The following is a 21,780-nucleotide window of genomic DNA, read 5'->3' on the forward strand; positions in this document are numbered from 1 at the left end:
CGTATTGAAACTTTTTACTGAGGGTAAAATGTATTGCTTTTGTCAAAGTGCTTTTAGCTTACACCTCACCCACAATCGCTAGGTACCTTCCAGAACTTTTCACAAGATTTAGAACAAAAAGGAGATTTGAGACTTATCGTCGATGCGGATGCGGTTAAAAGTCGTATTTTAATGTTTTACGCAAAACTTTTATCGGTTGCATTTTCGCTTTAGAAGGATCAAGAAGGCATAAAAATGACAAGGCAATTCAAGTCAGCTAAAAATAATAACAAACGTTTCTCAAACAAATAATTTTGTTTTTTTTTGCTGCCTCCTGACAAGTAGAAATGAAAAATGGTAAAGTGCTCAATTACGATATTTCGGCATCTTCGACATGGGATGAACAACATGCCACTTGCTAAAACTTTATATTACATGTAGGGCTCGGATGCCTGAAAAGAAAAAAGAACCACAAACTAAATTGAATTGAAATTGTTTGTCTGGATTAATTATAATTAATAATTAATTTATCGATATGGATAAAAAGATTTCTATGGATTAGTAATTAAGTTATGAATTATTTAAATGTATCTTGTTAACGTGATACAAATAATAACCCATTGTTGATTCAAATTGTAAGCATTCGTTTAACTTGCAATACAAAAACTATTTAAGTTGCTTGAAGCTCTGTTTATTTTTCATTTTCTTTTGGTGGGTTGGACGGAAAGCGTTGTGTGACAAAAGTTTCCTATCTCTGTCGTAAGAGATCTCTAGAAAACCTTCGATCATTTACGGTGTTTGAATATTAAGTTGTATGATTTCTGTGAATGTTTCTGCTCGAAATACTTTCTCTTGCCCCAAGGCATCATGTGCATTTGCCACGTTGTTAAAACTTTGGAAAACCGGTTTCGCAAGCCTTAGCCAACTATGATGGTTAGTCTACATTACCAAAGCATTATTACTTCTTTGCTGAGTTGGTGAAAAGGAGTTATTTTCCAATTCCAAATCCAATATATAAAAAAAGTTAACGTAAGCAGGACGTTTATCAAGAGGTTGCTGATGTTCCACTTAAGTTCAAGAGATGATAGTGTGTCAGTATCGTAAGTATACAGTGGTACAGTCTAAGCCAGTGATTCCCAAACTGTGTGCCGCGGCACACTAATGTGCCGCCACAGATTCGCAGGTGTGCCGCGAATCTTTATGGGATTTTGGAAAAGAGTTGTATAAATATTTAAATTAAAGCATGCAGACAAGCATAAGCGACTCAAAAGCTTTCTAACTGCTTCAATAGCTGATAAATAAGCACATGTGACGACGACATCAATTATGGCATTGCCAATAGAGTAGGGTAATTTTTTAAAGCAACTTTTCTTGTCTTGTAAGTGTGCCGCGAGGGTTTTATAATTTTTCTAGTGTGCCACAAGCTGAAAAAGTTTGGGAATCACTGGTCTAAGCACTTTCATGTTTATTTCAGCAATAATAGTAGTTATTGTTTACCAAAAAGCACCAAAATGATATATTTGACAACAAGGCTTTGCCTGATTTTTTCATATTTTGGATTTTGTTTATCCAATGAAGTTTGTCTCACATTGCCTGATGCCCAGCAAGGACAAAATCCGACCTCACTGAAACAAGGACCCCCTGGGCGTCGTGGCCCACTCGGGCCTCCTGGACCCAAGGGTGAATTTGGACCTCCTGGGCAATGTGCTTGTGATCCGAGTGAGATTGATCAACTCCGAGAAGAGATGCGAAGAATCCGGGGTAAGATTCCTTTACAGTGCATGGCAGGACACACAAACAAGAACGCATGGTGCTTATATACACTACTTCTGTATTCATGTTTATTAATCAAAAAGTTTTGTCAACAGGATCAGTAAATATGTTGATGTCTAGATCTCACACTCATGCGGATAAAGGTATTGTTTGCAACATATTTTTTTTTACCAAAACAGAGAATGTTCTTCACCTACAATTACTTCCACTAACAGCAGACTGCAAATTTTTAACGCAGTTTCTCACTGTTTGGCTGGAATGAAAAGTAGAAGAATAAATGATGCAGATATAACTGCGGAAGGATTTGCTCACGGTGGACTGGAACCGCACCGCGGAAGATTGGATAATACAATCGGCGATGGCCAGTACGGAGCTTGGGCGGCAGCAGGCCCTCGTAAGAATACGTAGCCTAAATAAAACATAAAATCAATGTGTAAATATATTTGTCACAATGTTAACATTTTATACGTCGATTTGTGACATTGAGTTCAGTTATATTTCCAAAAGAACAATTAGTTCCAATTCCAAGACATTGCAATATAAATTTAAACTATCAACATACTTTCCATTTCAGTAACAGTTGGTGATTGGATTCAAGTAGATTTTAAAAAACCCACTTTCGTTACCGGAATTGTAACACAAGGAAGGCCACAAAACAGTAATCAATGGGTGACAAGCTACAAGATCTCATACGGCAATTCTACAAACCAAATGCAAGTGATACGGGAACGTGGAAGCGACTTGGTAAAATTGGTCAACTAGTTCATCCAGGATTGTTTTCTTTTTTTATTTCTATAAAACGTAACTGATATAGACTACAGCACGTTAAGTGCGTAAACAAGGTTACATGTCTACGTTGTTTTATTCGCTGCAGATATTTCAAGGCAATCGTGACATGGATACAAAAGTCATCAATATATTTCCTCGCGCTGTGGTTGCAAGATACTTCAGGCTTCTTGCACAAACCTGGCATAGTTACATTTCAATCCGCCTGGATTACGTGACCTGCTAAATAAATATGAAAGTTGAATGATTAATGTAAATAGCTTTGCACCTGAATGAGTTTGAATAAGAATGACTTTCTCTGCAAACATCTCATTTTAAGCATGATCAAAGATAAATGTCTTCATTTTATCATCATGTATATATGTAACAGCCCACTGAATTAAAAACAAGCTTGCTTACTTTTCTGCGCCATTATTTTATACTTTATATTAAGTAACTGCTACAGATTACTCTAAGTTGCTTTGTGGAAAATCCTCGAAAAACCATTGCATAAAATGAAACAGTGCATTCATTTAGAGTTTAGACCATGAATGTTATCTTTGATCGTAATAAGACATTTATGTTATTTCGTTGATCGGTGACCTAAATGAAACTATCACAATTTCTCGTCCGTTGCCTTATGTTAACATGAGTTTTAATTCCTGGTCTTTTCCATGGAGAATATCACTTTATAAAATATGCGTAATGTAATATAATATAAAAGTTTAATAAACAAATGTACTTGTAACATCTTCGTTATTGCCCAATCTATCCTGTCGATATAGTAGCAAAAATGTTCTCTACTTTAAATGTATTTTGGTACCGTGATACAAATAATAACCCATTGTTAATTCAAATTGTAAGCATTCGTTTAACTCGCTATACAAAAACTGTATAAGTTGCTTGAAGCTCTGTTCATTTTTTCATTTTGTTTTCGTGGGTTGTGGACGGAAAGCGTTGTGTGACAAAAGTTTCCTATCTCTGTCAAAAAAGAACCCTAGAAAACCTTCGATCATTTACGTTGTTTGAATATTAAGTTGTATGATTTCAGTGAATGTTTCTGCTCGAAATACTTTCTTTTTCCCCAAGGCATCATGTGCATTTGCCACGTTGTTAAAACTTTGGAAAACCGGTTTCGCAAGCCTTAGCTAATTATGATGGTTAGCCTACATTACCAAAGCATTATTACGTCTTTGCTGAGTTTGTGAAAAGGAGCTAGAAAAGGAGAATTGTAAAAGTAAGCAGGACGTTTACCAAGAGGTTGCAGATGTTCCACTTAAGTTCAAGAGATGATAGTGTGTCAGTATCGTAAGTATACAGTAGTACAGTCTAAGCATTTTCATGTTTGTTTCAGCATTTATAGTAGTTATTGTTGACCAAAAAGTACCAAAATGATATATTTGACAACAAGACTTTGTCTAATATTTTCATATTTTGGATTTTGTTTATCCAATGAAATTTGTTTCTCATTGCCTGATGCCCATCAAGGACAAAATCCGACTTCACTGAACCAGGGACCCCCTGGACGTCGTGGCCCACTCGGGCCTCCTGGACCGAAGGGTGATTTTGGACCTCCTGGACGATGTGCTTGTGATCCGAGTGAGATTGATCAACTCCGAGAAGAGATGCGTTCCATCACAGGTATTGCTAAACCTGTTTTGTTGTTTTGTCTTCGTAAGTAAGTTGTTTTGTTTTTGTCTATTCATACAGTATATGGAGAAGGTGTGAATTTGATCGTGTAAGTGAAATTTTTATAGTTATGATGTTCTTAATGTTCGATTTCAATAACATGCTTTATTTTACAGAAGCATTAAATTTGGTGAAATCCATCGACAGAGGTATTTGTGAATTTAACTATATTTTAGTCAATTATCAGTTTATGAATACCTGGAAATAATTTGTTTTAAACGAGGAGATACTGAATAACGGTTTAAGGTTAATAAGGTTAATAAGGTTTTGATGGTTTACTTGTTACTATAGAAAAACTATGTTCGGTTGGGGTTAAAGATGGGAGAGTGGCGGATGAAGACATAACAGCATCTGATTTTGCTCATACTGGAACGGAGTCCTACAGAGGAAGGCTGGATAACAAACTTGGTTCTGGCACAGGGGCTTGGTCATCAGGTTATGACCGTAAGTAAAGTGAAAAAAGTCATAAAGTGAAATTGATAGTTTGCTGTTAATAAATCATTAAAACCTGAAGTCAGGATTTTTTCTGTTTGTTTTAAAAAAGAACAAAACCAGAACTTATGAAACAAAAAACAAAACCAGAAAAATTTTTAAAATTAATGACTTTCGTGTGTGACTATATTTTTTACAAGGGAGACCTGGTGTTCAGTGGATTCAAGTTGATTTGAAACATATTACTTTCGTTACCGGAATTATTACACAAGGAAGGCCAAGCAACGCACAATGGATCACCGGTTTCAAGATAGCTTATGGGAACGACACGAGTCATATGCAAGTTATTCAAAGAGACGACCAAGATATTGTGAGTGAAATTGTTTAAGGTTCTTTCACTGTTTCAACTGTTTTGACGGCACATGTAATGTTGTCATCTTTTACAGACCTTTCAAGGTAACAGCGACTCTGACACGAAGGTTACAACCATGTTTCCAGCACCAATCGTTGCGAGATACGTCAGACTAATCTCGGAAAGTTATTATTCACATCCTTCAGTTCGATTGGAGTACATAACATGTTAAAACTAATAATAGCCCGGTGGACTAAGTCAAGGTTTATTCAATCAACCGAATTAAAGCTAACCCTCACTGCATTCAGATATTTGCAATTTTTATCGTAAAATGTTTCTTGATCGCATTTATGTATTTCACGAACACGTTTCCTTTCACGTTCATTTTATTTTATTTCATTTCACGTAGAACATCTATCACGACCTCCGTAGAAACATGACCAAACTTTTAAAAACACAAACTCTTGCATTGATGAAATGCTTGGCAGGGTGATTACCTAGAGCAGCAACTTGTTCAATTGAATCAGTTGGACCATATTATGAAATCTCATTAAACCTTTTGCGGTTTTTACGGAAAATTTGTAATTGTTAGTTTACATTATTGGCTAAATTCTTTGCGAAATAGCAGAACTTTCAATTTTTTGAGGAGTACTATGAATGAAGGTATGGCGACTGTATGGTGAACGTGAAATAATTTAGATTATTGGCATTGATGCAAAATGTTTGTGTATTCGCTAGCCAGATAAAATGGCATATTAGTAACAAAAGTATATTGTTTTGGGGTTGGTCATATCATTTAAACATTCAATTCCTAAACTGACAAACTTGACTCAGTATTCTAGTGTTTTTAAGTGGCGTCATATATGTAGAGTGTTGCTAAGTTAGGCGGCACTTGCGATAAAGAATATAGGTGACGTAGGATATGTTAGTTTTTTATAGTCGTTAAAAGGAAATAACTTTGTACACGTATAATGTGATAATAATTGTGGCCTTTTTTGATTGGCTTGAACATAAGGATATAAAAACTGAGTGTTGATTCAAATCGCTTTCTGTCTATCTCTCTACGTTTTGATTTGTTATGGAATTCTATCATTTTCTATTTGAAGAAGTGGTAATCTGAAAGGTTTCTGGTGTAATTACGACAACTTTTGGAAAATAAGAATTTGGACTTTATGAACATTGTGCTTAAAGATGATGACTTAACTTAAAGAAATGATCATTGATAGCATAAACAACGGAGTCAAAAGTAAAACAGACGAGGAGTTCTAAACGAACGACTAAAGCCATGAGCTTTAGGCCAACCTAAAACAATTAACCCCGCTATGCCTATAAAGGTATATCATTATTGCCACTCACAAACCGATATAACTAGCAAGAAACCCAAATTATTGTTAAACTGTAAATGAGGTTATCGTAGTAAACACAAAGCATTTACAGCAAACATAACTTGTATAAAGTGCATTTGTACAGTGTGTATGTGAAGGCTTGCATGTATAATAATTAATCAGGGCCTGAAATGCAATGCACATCTATGTTCGCATTTGTGTTACCGGACTGATGGCGAAATATAGCGGATATTTAAAAAAACATACAAAATCCACTAAGTGTACACGTATTGCGTAATCAGTAAAACCTTGAAACAAGTGAAATTCACATTGAGTCTCTCAAATAAATACGACTACATCGCCTTTTGCAAGAATATAGTGGAAATTCCCAACCTAAAAATTTATAGATTTCTGGTAACATTTAGGTCTAACTTATTCGGATTAAACTAATCGGTAAAAAAGTACGTTAAATAACTCGAGACAAAAATAACCTAAAAGATTAATTCCGAAGTAAACTTCTGATATTAATCCACCTATACACCTACATTGGTCATCAGAATGTAGCATCATAAAACGAATATCAAACAAATTTGCCTCAGGAAAGCACGCGCTAGGGTCTAAGACAAGTCACTTTAAACCCATCCATTAATATATAATACGTCCGGCACAGTTTAAAATTACTGTAACAGATTTGTGGTTGATGCTAGTTGGCGCTTTGCAAACTAATCTTTACTTGCTTTGGTGCCATAGTTGAGTAACTGGCCTCTGTCTGTTTACTTGAATTGCAAAACCAAGTAAACAGCAAACGCAGCGTCGACAACGTTGAGAATGCGTTCGTGTTCAAACGGCCAACAGTGTAGTGTAGTGTAGAAAAATAAACTAAGGGTTCCGCGACTTGTATCAGGTTTTAATGGGTTGGAAGACGACTGTTTGCTCTATTAATTGTTAATATTTAACAAACATTTGCTATGTTATAATGTTACTGCAGTTATTGTAGTTTTTGCAGCCCAGTAGAAGTAAACTTTTATGAAAAGAATTCTATATTTCAAAATGAGTTCCGAAAAAACAGATAGTTTTAAAATTATTAATGCACCCATTTTCATACCGAACAATCAAGACATAAGTTTAGTTGAAAATTCAACAACGGAAAAAGAGGTGGTTCGTGATTTTTTGCAAAATCAGTCGAATGTGAGTAGAAAACAGCAAGTCAATACGTATTTTAATTGTTTTATTGACATGCTGGTATCCTACTTTTTAATCTAATTCTAGATTAAGAATTAGGAATTCAAACAGAATTAAACACTTAACAGTTTTTCCAGGTAAATTTACCAAAAATGCATCTGTTACGTTATAGCTATGCATATTTTTTTACAAAAGAGCTACATAATTCAGAACAACTATATGAAGTAGTTAAATAAGCTATCATTTTGACGCCATTTTTACGTTAAAACAGCCTGTTGTTAAACCTGCATAACTTACACGGAAACAAGTCGATAAAATTTCCACCGAACTTTAACAAGAAGATGATTTTGGAATTTAAGATTAGGACGTACACATACGTTTTGCAAGTTTTTATGCGTTCACAAGTACTAGGCCTATGCCAGCTGTTTTCTTTAGTGGTTATAGTATTTAGAAAACAAACTATTTGTTAGGATTGGGACGACTCTTTTTTCCTCGGAGATTTGGGTGACGTGCTTAAAAAGTGGAAGAAATGGAAAGAACATTTACCACGAGTCGAACCATTTTACGCGATAAAGTGCAACTACGCACAACCTGTCGTCCGGTTTTTAGCCGCTCTTGGTGCTGGATTTGACTGTGCAAGTCGGGTATAAGAACTATAACTTGTGTCTTGTGTCATAATCTTGTGTCGTTTAATCCATTGTTTAGGCCTATTACACATTTAATGCTTTTCTTGAAATTAACCTTTAATTTCAAAAACTAAAACCTTTGTTCACAGTGAAATATAAAATATAATAAGCGGCGCTGAGAAGTTTTCTAGATCCAAGTTTTAAACAAACTTTTATTCTTTTTCAGAACGAAATTGCATTAGCTTTAGAATGTGGGGTTGACCCTAGGAAGATAGTCTATGCTCATACTCAAAAGTTTCTCACACATCTTGAATATGCCAAGGAGAATCAAGTATCTTTAATGACGTTGGATAGCGTTTACGAACTTGAAAAGATCAAAGGAATTTATCCAGATGCTAAGTGCGGAAATTGTTTTTGAAACATTTTTTTTGCAGATCAACTTAAATACAAAAGTTGTACGACATATCTGGTGACGTAGTGCTGCAAGTGTTTTGTCATTAAGTATCATTCTTTACGCGTGTTTAGAAATCTTGCTTCTTTGCTTGTGCGCATATGGGATTAAGCCATAAAAATAATTTCAGACTTCTCCTGAGGACTAAATGTGACGACGAAACTTCTGATTATCCGTTTGGAGATAAATTTGGAGTTGACGTAAAGCAAGCAAAGAAGTTGATTGCACAAGCAAAGCAAATGGAACTAAACATGGTTGGAATATGGTACGTATAGAAATATCAGCTGCAAAAAATGGAACATACAAGATCGGTATTTTTGCGCTTGTTTCTAAACTTATCGCTCGCTTTATTTGATTATTGCAATGTTTGTAAATCACTATCTATTAAAATTTAATTTAGTTTCCATGTTGGCTCCGGATGTAAAAACGCTAAGACTTACCAGAAAGCAATTGATGACGCCAAAATATTGTTTAACTTTGCAAAAACCGTTGGATTTAAGTTTAATGTGTTGGATATTGGCGGCGGTTTTCCAGGTTCTGAAGATGTACCAGTCGCATTTTCCGAGGTTAGACAAAGTAATACTTTTTAGAAAACTTGAAATTTTCTGATATTTTGAATTACAAAATCAAGATTGGAGTTTAAGCCAAATTACAATGTTTATATTCTTTGGATGCAGCAACGTTGTTTGCTGTATTTGACAGGTTTACGAAGTTAAAATTTTAAAGGTCTACTGTACAGTACCAGTTACTGTAGAACGCATTTCAATATATTTCAATCCCTTATACGGTTTTACAAAAAATGTTTATATTGTATGTTACCTATACTGTAAGTCGTCAAAAGTCATCCACCATGCTTTGAATGAACATTTTCCTGACGATAATGAAGTGAGAATTATTGCTGAACCTGGAAGATATTTTGTTGATTCTGCTTTTAGCCTCGTGACCAATGTTGTCGGAAAAAAGAAACTGGAAGGTATTATAAAATTTAAACGCTAGATGATCGAAGTATCTTATACTGCATGGCACAAAGATGAAATTTCAACCTGAAAAATATATTCATGAAACACGATAATATTGTGCGCCATGAGGTTGTTTGCTATGTTTTTTTATTTAAGTCAGCTTTAAGAACTTATTTTACTTTAATTTTTTTGTTTTCATGCATACACCACTGAAAGAGAATGCATTGTGAATGTGCGAAACCTGTCAGTTTTATGAATATAGCATTGGCAGGTTATGTTTGCACTTGTTGTGATAATTGCAATACTTTGGTACAGTAAATGTATTTATAACTCCTCTAAATTTATCAATGTTTCATTTTTGAAGATAAATTTGCTTATTTTATTGGCGATGGAGTGTATAGTGCTTTTAACTCGCTTTTATGGGAGCAAAAATCATGTTGTCCGAAACCTCTTGAGGTAAAAGATTTTATAGTTCATAGAAAATTTTATAAAGTATTTTTTAAGTAAAATAATATACAAAGATATAAACAAATGCAAAATTTACTTCTATTAAATTTGTGATACATGTTTTCCTTTTCGAGGATGTTGTTGACGACGAAAATAAACCACTATCAAGCACAGTTTACGGAATAAGTTGCGATGGAGCAGACATTATCAACGAAAGCGTCATGATCAGAGAACTTAAAGTTGGGGAATGGTTAATATGGGAAAGTAGGCTTTGTTTTATGCTGTTTATAATTAAATAACACACATCACTTAAAATGTTACACACAAGAAATATTGTGTCAATATATACTGGTCATACGTTGCCCAACAAACATTTGGTCCCGAATATATGGGATTTGTGTTTGAAACATGGCAAAGTTCTGGAGTAAGATAAACGATGCCTAATTCAGTTTGTTTTTCTCTTGATCAAGTTGGCAACACCATCATAAAATTATCAAATAAAATAAAGAATCTTCCATTAAAACACGTGTGAACTAAACAGAAATTTGTCCCATATTAAAATTTTAACCGTGAGAAATCATGGCCTTGTTCTAATTGTTTAATGATTTACTCAATCCAAGAATAAAAACTGTACCATGACACTTTGTCAAGTAACATGTTTTCCAGATATGGGCGCTTACACTGTTCTCGTCTCTTATGGGTTCAATGGATTTGTAACTTACAAAGCAAAATACTTCATTCGGATTTCTGACTGGTAAGCTAAGTTTTGAAATGTCACAAACTTGCCCTCAGGTAAAGGCAAGTCGTGTTTGTTTCACAATATTTGATATTGTTTGTTTACGTCTGCTTTGTATATTTTTATTCAGGGAAAAGTTCTGCAATCTTTCGAAAATCAAACAAGATATTACAAAGAATGTTTATGAGACAATTTGTTTATGAATTGTTTCATAACACCACGGTACTGACTGCAACTCGGAAAGAACACTGATTACTTTTCCTTAGGTTGTAATAATTTCCTTCTGTTGTAATTAAAAAATTTAAATAGAACTACAAAATTATATAGTTAATGGAATTTTGTCGTCGTGTTTCAATAAAATACAATGCTTTAAGTTTTATTCTGTTAATGCAATGCTCTGTATTTATGACTTGATAATGTGAAATACGTTTGTGTTTAAAGTTTTTGCTGTTTTTAAATTTAAGCAGAGAAAGCTTCTTGAAAGCGGACGTTTGTACAAATTTATGATTTTATTTGAAAAAGCTTCTAAATAGTTCGATTTCGACTTTGCGATATTTTGGAATGGTCAATAAAACAAAAAAAGAAAATAAACCAATTTTGAACTAAAATTAAATTTAAAATTGAAAAACTAAAATTGTTATCCGGAACATTCCATTAGTTTTATTTCGCTTGCTTCTACAGTATGTAAACACCGCCATTGGGGTTGTGAATAGACTAGGTTTGTTTAATAAAACACTACTGTACTTATAGCATTGTTACACCACAGCGCAAAGCTATATCAGGTGGAGACCCTTCTCTTGCATATAACTGTAATCAAAGACTTTTGATATACAGCGCACAGTAAGTTTCATTTACCTTTAACTGGTCTTCTTTAAAGAGCAGGAAAGGTTGACTCCACACACTGATTCCTTTTATTTGTCCTTCATAATCTTCTGTCGATTTGAAATATTGTAGAACTTTCTCTTCAGAAGGAAACTTGCCTTTAACCTGAAACAAAATAATCTTAAAATTTATTTATATACCAATATTATGATATCAATGTTTCATTAACTAAGATCATTAAATTAGTATTATTATTATTAATTTATATTAATGTTTAACATAATTTAATTAATATATACTAATAATATAACGTTAATAACACTTTATTTAAGATAAACGATCAGTGAAAACTACATCTGTTGCAAAGATGAAGTCAAAGCAAAATGACAGGTTACACATTCATAAGCACCTCCTGTGCAAAAAATCAGAATCTATATCTACGTGTAGCCTGAAGTTTTAAACTGTGGCTACATCTGCATATAGATCTAAACCTTCATCCCGTATTGTAGTTTGTTTAACACAGTGTGGAACATTTAGCGGCTAAACATGACTTGAATAATAAATTAATTATAAGTCAATTAAAAATTAATTAATTAATTAATAAAAAATAATAATTTAATTAATAAAAAAACCTCTGAGTTTAAATAATGAATCAGAAGATTGAGAAGAAAAGATTTTCCACTTCTCATGGGTCCAATTACGGAAACAACTATCACAGGATTTTCTTTGACATCCAGATGATGAAATATTTTATCCAACGCTTCTTTGTTTAAATCGTATCCTCCTTTCTCCTTGGGTAGTAATATTTAAAGAGCTACCTCATCATCAAAGAATCCTTTTCAAGAAATTCTTAGAACAATTTAATGAAGAGTACAATGTAAAACATAAATCATTTTATGTATTTATTATGTAATCATTGAAGAAATTATTCATTTTTCAATAACAATAACATTATTACAACAATATTGCATTTACAGTACCGGGTTGCCATTCCGGTACTTGTTGAGGGGAACACCCGGCTGCCTTTTCTTCAATTCCCTTCTTTTGTTCAGATTCATCAGCTGCTACTTTCTTTTTCACTGTTCTCTCTATTTCAAGTATTGCTTCTGTCATATCACTGTCAGCCATTGTTGCAGGGAACCACAATACTCAAAACGAAACTGGAAATACACAACATTTGTTACAAATTTCAGTTCTGGAATATTTCATACAGCTCAATACATTTTTATCCTTATTTTTAACGATGCACTATATTTTGACTGTTTGGTTGATTTATTAACGCATTTATTTTACTCACACACGCATTAAATCAAATGTATGTTAAAAGAATGGTTTCTAAGAAAACAGGAAAAAATGAACGTTTTTAGGAAACGTTTTATAAAGTCCTATATCCTTCAAACAAATCCATTCATCTTTTTTCAGTAAAACACCAAGCAATTCCTAAACTATACGATATCACAAGTTAAGTTAAACACATTCTGACTAAAATGACTTGTAATTGTTGAGCGATGGTTAACTTCTTTTCCACGTAGAACACGCGCTTCATGTCCTAATCATTATTTCGCATTTTCTTTAATTGCTCATTGCCTGAAAAGCACAAGCGAAATTACGTGGAAGTACAAAAGATGTTTCCGCTTTTTAGAATAAGTAAAAAACCTACCAACATGCAGCAATTCTTTTCAACACGTCGCCATGATTCGTTTGTCTTTGTGGCGAATTTTATCTTTATCGTAGGTGATTTTAAAATATTATATAATGCTAAGGAAAACATTCCTCAAAACTATACTGTTTCGTTTTTGTCATCGCGAAAGCAGCGTTACGTCATCGCGATTGTATCTATTCCGTTCAGCATTTTCTCCACACAGGTTTCATTGCGTAGATAGCACATTATTCTAAATCTGCTTCGATTTACAGTCATGATATCATCCTATCTTAGCCTGTGCAGTTTTCAGATCGAAGCTTATTTGTAGCTGCATCGATGCAATTGTTCTTCAAACTTTATCGGCTTCGCGTCTTATCTATTTCTTATCTGCTGTTAAACGAAGGCGGGTGATCACGTTTTTGATTTCTTTGCAGCCTTAAACGTTTGAAATGTCTGCGCTTCACAATCATTTGCAACTTAGCAACTTACAAGACAAAAATAGTGATTTTAGGTGAGCATAATAATGAGGTCAGACAAAGGAAGCAAAAGTTGGTGCTGCGTTTCAAGTGATAAGTTTTATTTCATTCAGTCATTTTATTTCACGTCAGCATTTAGTAGCGTTTCATTGGCGCATTGGTATTATTGATAAATTTAAAGCATTCTTTCACGAAAAGTTTCAGTTTATTTCATCTCGGTCAGTAGAGGCTTCAAGGTGAATTGAGCGAGGAAGGGACTCCCTGTTTGTATGCGCGATGTTAACAATATTAGATATGAGTATTCTTCTTATTATCGTTAACTTATAGTTGCAGTTATTCAGAACAGGAGTCATTCACTGATTCATGCTTATTAACTGTATAGGCTGCTACTGCTAATTTAAGATTGCTTTCCTAACATCATTTCAAAACTAAGAAAAGATTGTGTTGTTTGCTGGTGAACCTCTAAATCTGTATTGCTCTATAGCAACAAACATATGAAGGGTATATGAGATTCTGGGACATGGAGTAAAACTTAGGTGGCTATAGACTGATAATAAATTCACCTAAAAGTCTCAAACAGTAACTTTGTGAAGGAAAATTTTTTTTACAAATTTTAATCCGTTTTAAACCAAGTAAAATCAAACTTTTCCGGTGGTGTCCCCGGACTAGGAGTAGGACACGGTCTGCGTGTAGGAATCGTAGATTGCATTTACGCTGAATTGTTGCTTAAACTTACTCGGCTCACTGTAAACGATTTTATCCTTTTATTGCCAGCTTGTACATGAAATGCATCTACTGTATAAAAGCAAGACCAATCTTAACATAGAAAACAGCTTAAAGAAAGTGTGTGATAAATATTAAGATTCTGCAAAATGTCACATTATTTCTGTAAATTCGGTCAGAATTGAACATTTTATAGCCTATGTTTGGCAAGGCTTGATCGGTCGTATTATTTCGTAATATTGGAACCACGAATTAATGCAGCTTTTGCGAGAAATAAAGCTTGTCAACTTGCCCAATCTGTCTGTCTGTAAACTTAGTTTTCAGGCAGAAAATATTCTTTTAATTCAACAAGATAATTAAAACTGTTAGTCTAAAATATATTTTATGTAATATATGCAATAAATTGTCGTCTGATATATCATTTCATTTTTATAAAATGTATTAAAACTAAAAACAAACCGATTCAAAAGTCTTGTTCAACGACCAACATTTTCTTTTTCTTTTACAGCGAGTAGTAAGTTTTTATTACAAAACTGTTTTAGCGTTGAAACTGTTTTAACTGTTCAAAGCATTGAATTTATCGGTCGACGAAATGAACAGAAAACCGAAGAAACATGACTTTTCTGAGTCAGATGAAACTGGAAGCGACAGGTTAGCTCAAGTACGTCACTGTCCTGCAGCAAAGCATCCACAGAGCGGCATCGCTTCATCGAAAACCAAAACACAGACATCGACAACAAAGTCTCTCGACGAAGAAGCACTCATAAAAGAATTTGATGACGGTTACGATTCGGATCTGATCGGAGATGCGATGAATCGTCGCCGATTGCAGAACATGACGGAAAAAGAACGCGAGCAGGAATTTTACAACAGATTAGAACGACGAGAAACTTTGCAAAAACGAATCGAAATCGAGAAGAAGCTTCGACTCGCAAAGCAACAAAGGAAAGAAGAAAAACATCATCATCAGAAGAAGCCAAATACATCCATCGCTAGTTTTTCATACATCTTGCCAGATCCTTCTAATAGGAAAGGAGTCACTAGAAAGAAACAAAGAAACAGAAACCTAGACAATCTGAAAGCGGAAAGACAAAGAAAGAAGAACAAAGCGGCAAAGCAGAAATTGCAAGTCAGCGATGTCTACTCTCATAATGATGATGATGAAATGTCGATGTCCAGGAGCCGATCTGCCGTCACCGTGTCCTGTTGTTCCGATACTGGTTTTGATGAAGAAGTTGCTCAACCATCAGACAAAGATGGTCGAGCAAACAATGTCAAAAGACAACCTTTGCTTAGCAAGGACAAGCTATCAACTATTCGATTGTCAAGATTCAATTTGGAAAAATGGACCCATCTTCCTTTTTTCAATGAAACCGTTTTGGGATGCTACGTCCGCGTTGCGATCAGCGAAGAAGAAGGCAGGCCACTTTATCTAATGGCCGAAATAATCGATGTTGTTGAAACTGCCCCAACGTACCAGCTTGGTAAGAATGGAACAAATCTGAGTTTTGGTCTGAAACACGGTCAGCACACGCGCTTCATCAATCTCAAATTCATGTCCAATTCCGATTTTACGGATTCCGAGTTCTTGAAGTGGAAGCAAGCGATGGAAGAAGCGGGCGAGCCTCTTCCGAACTTCGATGACATCACAAAGAAGCAAGCGGCGATCAACAAAGCTCAATCATACAAAATCACCGACACAGATATTGATCGCAACGTAAAAGAAAAGAGTCGATCCCGAAAGCCTAAGTTTGACTTTCAAATGAAGAAGATCGAACTCCTGATGCAGCAAAAAATGGCTCGGTCTAGAGGTGATACTGATGAGGTGATTCGTCTGACTAAACTCTTAGATGAACTGATAGGACGCCCGACTTACCTGCATACTAAGAAACAGAAACATATACTCGCGGTCAGTTACAAGCACAAAGGCATTAAAACGGACAACTTGCGGAAGGTGAAAGCTTGCAAGGAAGAGTGGAAAACTCTGCAAAACATTGAGGCCGACCCGTGTACAAGGAAAAGATGCAAACCATTTGTCGTTTGCAACACAGAAGATGGGAAGCCGATGCAAAACCTCCTCCGGAAAATAGATAAACGTTACAGCATCAGCTCGACAGAAAGTAATTTTGAACCTGAAATAAGCAAGACGCCCATTGCAACCATTCAAGCAAAGAACGTGTTGGAATTCTTTTACTATGTGCACGATTTTGAATTAAACATTGACCTGAAGATGCTTTCAGCTGACGTAAAAATTGAGGCACTCAAAGTTAATCCAACGAGTATTGTTTCGAACACTCCCCGTCGTTCGTTTAACATGGCTGAATATAAAAAGCGCTGGAATTTGATATAAACATTCAAGTTTTCGGTTGCATCGCTGTCTATTTGTAAGATAAATTGACCGGTTTTACAAGAACGATTTTACAATTTTACAAAAATTTATTTTACAAGAATCGTTGATTGAAATAAAAGTTTTATCAAACAAAATAAGAAAAAATTGAGATGCTATTGTTAGTTAACATTTTAGACTGTAATAGCGCAGTTTATAAGTTAGTTGTGATATGAGTTGATAGCACGGATTCTCAACTGCAGTGTTGTTGGATTCGCAACTTTAAGGCTGACTCACATACAAAACTAAAAGTAACTTGGTCGTCACTGTGAAGTTTTCTACAATAAATAGAGTAGAGAAAGTCACACCCTGAAAACGATATAGAATAGTTGACAGCTCCTTTAAAGCAAATTAATCACTCTTTTAAACTTATAAGCTTTTGTAACTTTGTTCTTGGTGTTTACGTGTTATCGACGTTGAGTTCTGCAACATTTTCAGATTCAGCATTCGCTGTTCAACGAGCAGTTTTGCTACAACAGGAATTGTAGAGAAAGCTTTGACTTCCTTTCAAGAGGATAAATCAAGAGTGAAAAAGTGAAATTTAGATACTATATAAAGTAGGCCTGCTACCAATTAAAACTTGCCAATTTAGATTATTTTGATAAATAAATTTATTTCAATAAAGTTTACGTTGTAGGTTCCGTTATACCAAGATATAATTTCATACACACACGAAGCGCAAATTCGAAGTAAGCAGACAAAAACGCAGCAGAGAAAACGGATCTCACATGAAAGGGTTTACAAATTAAGACAACCAGCATAATGTAACTTGATATATGGATAATAAGATGTCGCGTATTTTCGGGTCTACCGGTATACAAGTGCACAACCACATAAGTAAACATTTCGTTACAAATACAATCTATGCCTATTTGCAATCTTTCCTAAGCAGCATTCAAAGTCATGTTCTCGATCCTGTCACCACTAAAGGTGACCTGTATTAAGCGCCGCCAATCCAGGCTAGGCCTAGCCTGGAACATCCATTATCAATTTTTTTTTTGGCGGAACGAATGAATAAAAAACGGAAAATAATGAACAGAAAATCTCTTCCTTAGGCTTGGACGAAGCTAAACAGTGGAGTTGGTAAATTTTTTGTTATAAAGACATGCAACGTGTATTGTGATCGATGTTTGTCATTGTTTAGATTACAGACAGTTACTTTCATATAAATTGAATTTCAATATTTTAAATTCAAAATTAAATGAATAAAAATATTACAGTACAAAGTATTGAAGCGTCTTTTATTGTTTTAAATTTTAATTCATCTTTCAAATGTAACAATGAGTCAGTTTAGATTCGAAACGTTCACAATTAGAATGTTTGCACCTAAGTACTCTGTCTCAGGTATTTTTTGAAGTGGCGGAAATGACAACAAGAGAAAATTGCAGCGCTTAAAAATAACGTTGTAAAAGATAATGTGGCAAAAATATTAGTGTTTCTTTTCAAATATTTACAACATATTATTGTGGGTTTAATCATTTTGCAAAGAAAATGTCGCAAAGCAATCAAACTGAATTTTCCAAATCAATTTTTAAATTTTTGAACCCATACAGAGGGTTAAAGCTCTATAAAACATCGAGCCCGTCTGAAAGTAAACAATGTTCCTCGTGGACTTAGTGCAGTATGATTTCAAAATAGCGCTGTCACACCAAGACTTTCCGTTTTAGATTTATTGTAAAAAATCCACCATGACAACCAAGTTACAACTAAATTAGTTTGTGAATGTGACTGAGATGTAACAATTACATTTATGAAATTACCGAATTTACCAGAACCGCAGTTGAAAATTCATCTACATAACCTACATCACATAACCTGAGCCATGATAGCGCTGTTAAATACTAAAAAAATAATAACTACTCATTTTAATATCCTTTTGTTTGACAAAACTTGCATACACTGTAGCAAAGAAATTTTGTACTCATTTTTTTATTTCAATCAACGATTCTTGTAAAAACAACGCAGACAAATATCAGCTCATTAAACACAGCAATAAATCTTATATGAAAAACAATGGCTGACAGATTGACAATACACAACGACTTGAGCGACAAGTTAGTGTTTATATCAAACCCCTGCGCTTTTTATATTCAGCCAGAGTAAGAGAACGACGGGGTGTGACCGATTTAATACTCAGCGGATTTACTTTAGGTGCTTTGGGTTTTGCAGCGGAGTTTGGCATCTTGTCTCGGTCGGTCTCGGTGTTTCGCAGAGTTCTCCATTCTTCCTTGCCAGCTTCCATCTTCTGTAAGTTGTCCGATTTAATGCATTCATTTAAGTAAGCGACCCCGAGTAAATGTCCTTGTCTCTTATTATACAGGTAAGTCGCGCGCTCTTCCAAATTATCTAAGAGTTTAGACAGACGACTGACTCCATTAGTATCACCCCTAGACCGAGCTATTTCCTTCTGTCTCAGGAGGTCGATCTTCCTCTTTGCATAATTAATCGGAGTCTTTCGGGATCGACCGTTTTCTTTTACGATGCGATCAATATCTGTGTCTGTGATTTTGTATGATTGTGCTTTGTTGATCGCCGCTTGCTTCTTTGCGATGTCATCCAAGCTCGGAAGAGGCTCGCCCGCTTCTTCCATCGCTTTCTTCCACTTCAAGAACTCGGAATCCGTAAAATCGGAGTTGGATATGAATTTAAGATTGATGACGTGCGTGTGTTGTCCGTGCTTCAGTTGGAAACCCAGTTTTGGATCAACGTTTCCAAACTGGAAAGTTGTGGTATTTTCAACAACATCGACTATTTCGGCCAATCCATAAACCGGTCTGCCTTCTTCTTCGCCTGTCGAAACGCGGACGTAGCATCCCAAAACGGTTTGTTTGAAAAAAGGAAGATGGATCCAGTTTTCCAAATTGAATCTTGACAATCGAATAGTTGATAGCTTGTCCTTGATAAGTAAAGGTTGTCTTTTGACATTGTTTGCTCGACCATCTTTGTCTGATGTGTGATGCTGGTGTCTGATGCTTGTCTTTGTCTGTTTCATGACAAATCGACTCCTCCACAATGAAGCTTCATCATCATCCGAGGAGACATCACTGACTTGCAATTTCCTCTTTGCCACTTTGTTCTTCTTTCGTTGTCTTTCAACTTTTAGATTGTCCAGGTTTCTGTTTCTTTCCTTCTTTTCAATGATTCTTCGTTTATTAGAAGGGTCTGTCTGGGAGGATGAAGATGAAAAACTAGCGATGGATGTTTTTGGTTTCTTCTTCTGTTGGTGTTTTTCTTCTTTCCTTTGTTGCTTTGCGAGTCGAAGCTTCTTCTCGATTTCGATTCGTTTTTGCAAAGTTTCTCGTCGTTCTAATCTTTTGTAAAATTCCTGCTCGCGTTCTTTTTCCGTCATGTTCTGCAATCGGCGACGATCCATCGCATGTCCGATCAGATCCGTCAGATCGGTATCGTAACCGTCATAAAATTCTTTTCCGAGTGCTCCTTCATCGAAGGAGTTAATTGTCGATGTCTGCATTTCGGGTTTCGATGAAGTGATGCCACTTCTTGGACGCTTTGCTGCAAGACATTGACGTTCTTGAGTAAAATTGCCCACATCAGTTTTATTCGACTCACAAAAGTCGCGATTCTTTCGTTTGTTGTTCATCTTGTCGACAATAAATTCAATGCTATGAAGCAGGATATCTATTTGTAACAAACACTTTGTATTCGCTGTAAATGAAGAAGCAAATGTTTTCAAACACAAACCTCATAAACGAATTTGCTTCCCTTTTTAAGATATTTTTAGAAATTAAATGATAAATAAGCAACAGACATCAATTTATTGGACAATTCATGCAAAATATTTTTCAGTATTGCAGTATTAATTACTGTAATAAATTTGAAGAATCTTTGCTGCGTGAAAACTCCGCGAATTTAACCTTACAGACAGACAGAAAGAGTTTTGACAAGTTAGCAGATTTTAACTCTCGAAAGCTCTATTGATTTGTTCATTTACAGACTTGAATTGATTTATTCCTGCTAATTATAGCATAGCGCCGGTTATTATTAGCAAATCTTTTATCTTGCAGTCACTCGTCCAATAAAAAAGAATAAAAAACTGACAAAGTAATGTAAAGTTTACAATTTAAAAGCTGAGTAATGTCAGTCAAATATTTTGCCACAAGCGCAAACTAATCTTGCTGCCTACACTAATCGGGTTCCTGATTTACATGGAAGCTGCTGTCCTGGCTTCAAATATCAATCGCTTAGTTTTGGGCGAGACAAATGGGCTACAACCAGCAAATGACAGACGAAAAGTTGTTTGCTTGCGGGTTTGAAACTTAAACTTCAACAACAATTTGAAACCATGAAATGAGAAAAATGAAACTAAATGAGAAGTTTAAGAAGAGATTAAGAACAAATTAATAAAGAACGCCAATGGGTAAAAATCTACTTTATGCGTGAAACGAGAGTCATTACTTCAAACACAACACCAACTTTCAACTCAACATCGTTTCCTTTAGCAAATCTATTACAATTGCATTATTATGCTCACCTAGAGTAACTTTCCTTGTCTGGTAAGTTGCTAAGCTGCCTTGTAAAAATGTGTGAAGCACTCTGTGTGTGCAGCAGAATAATTTATATTGTGAGACGTTTACTGTTGTAACATGAATAAATGTTATCCACCTGCGTTTAAAAGAAGATAAGACGACGTTGTCCGCAAGGTTTTACCAACAAGTACGGCGATAACGGATAATTACGGCGCAGTCAGGAAGGGGTGAAGAACGATTACATCGGCGCAAGTACAAATAAACTTCGATCTGAAAACTACTCAGGTCAGATAAGATGATATTATTAGCGTAGGTCTTATCAAATTTAGAACGGTATTCCAACCACGCAAGGAAATTTTTGTCAACAAAATTCTTAAAACAACCAGATTAAGCCTTTGGAAGATATGACGCTGCTTCAGCGACGATAAAGACGAATTACTATTAATCGTTACGAAAGATAGACCGATGGTAGAAAAAGTGACAACGAGCATCAAGTGAAAATGCCCATAATTGGATAATTAACCAAAA

General features: G+C 35.1%; 4 protein-coding genes and 1 long non-coding RNA gene across 5 annotated transcripts; 3 read left to right on the top strand and 2 right to left on the bottom strand.

Moving 5' to 3' along the window:
* Nucleotides 1-1,432: 1,432 nt before the first annotated feature.
* Nucleotides 1,433-6,157, top strand: LOC143463400 (EGF-like repeat and discoidin I-like domain-containing protein 3). The gene is made up of 10 exons (XM_076961867.1): nt 1,433-1,740; nt 1,848-1,895; nt 1,991-2,146; nt 2,327-2,496; nt 2,627-2,761; nt 3,897-4,158; nt 4,323-4,355; nt 4,498-4,650; nt 4,839-5,008; nt 5,085-6,157. Exons 1-10 carry the CDS (start codon nt 1,491-1,493, stop codon nt 5,220-5,222), a joined length of 1,515 nt encoding a protein of 504 aa, XP_076817982.1. The 5' UTR covers nt 1,433-1,490; the 3' UTR covers nt 5,223-6,157.
* A 1,141-nt stretch (nt 6,158-7,298) lies between these two features.
* LOC143462364 (antizyme inhibitor 2-like) lies at nt 7,299-11,145 on the top strand. The gene is made up of 10 exons (XM_076960498.1): nt 7,299-7,503; nt 7,968-8,141; nt 8,350-8,522; nt 8,705-8,839; nt 8,975-9,140; nt 9,406-9,547; nt 9,898-9,989; nt 10,115-10,244; nt 10,647-10,734; nt 10,847-11,145. Exons 1-10 carry the CDS (start codon nt 7,342-7,344, stop codon nt 10,917-10,919), a joined length of 1,335 nt encoding a protein of 444 aa, XP_076816613.1. The 5' UTR covers nt 7,299-7,341; the 3' UTR covers nt 10,920-11,145.
* A 473-nt stretch (nt 11,146-11,618) lies between these two features.
* On the bottom strand, nt 11,619-12,691 carry LOC143463486 (uncharacterized). Its single transcript, XR_013118316.1, has 3 exons — nt 12,519-12,691; nt 12,171-12,387; nt 11,619-11,703 (listed from the first exon to the last, which is right to left on the bottom strand). It is a non-coding gene; the product is annotated as an uncharacterized LOC143463486 (long non-coding RNA).
* A 2,200-nt stretch (nt 12,692-14,891) lies between these two features.
* LOC143462629 (RNA polymerase-associated protein RTF1 homolog) lies at nt 14,892-16,787 on the top strand. Its single transcript, XM_076960856.1, has one exon. The coding sequence runs from the start codon at nt 14,972-14,974 to the stop codon at nt 16,727-16,729; it is 1,758 nt and encodes a 585-aa protein (XP_076816971.1). The 5' UTR covers nt 14,892-14,971; the 3' UTR covers nt 16,730-16,787.
* Nucleotides 16,788-18,751: 1,964 nt separating this feature from the next.
* Nucleotides 18,752-20,426, bottom strand: LOC143462892 (RNA polymerase-associated protein RTF1 homolog). Its single transcript, XM_076961200.1, has one exon. It carries the CDS (start codon nt 20,364-20,366, stop codon nt 18,828-18,830), a length of 1,539 nt encoding a protein of 512 aa, XP_076817315.1. The 5' UTR covers nt 20,367-20,426; the 3' UTR covers nt 18,752-18,827.
* Between the last annotated feature and the right edge of the window lie 1,354 nt (nt 20,427-21,780).

The sequence above is a fragment of the Clavelina lepadiformis genome, chromosome 6 (genome assembly GCF_947623445.1).
Source record: "Clavelina lepadiformis chromosome 6, kaClaLepa1.1, whole genome shotgun sequence".
NCBI lineage: Eukaryota > Metazoa > Chordata > Ascidiacea > Aplousobranchia > Clavelinidae > Clavelina > Clavelina lepadiformis.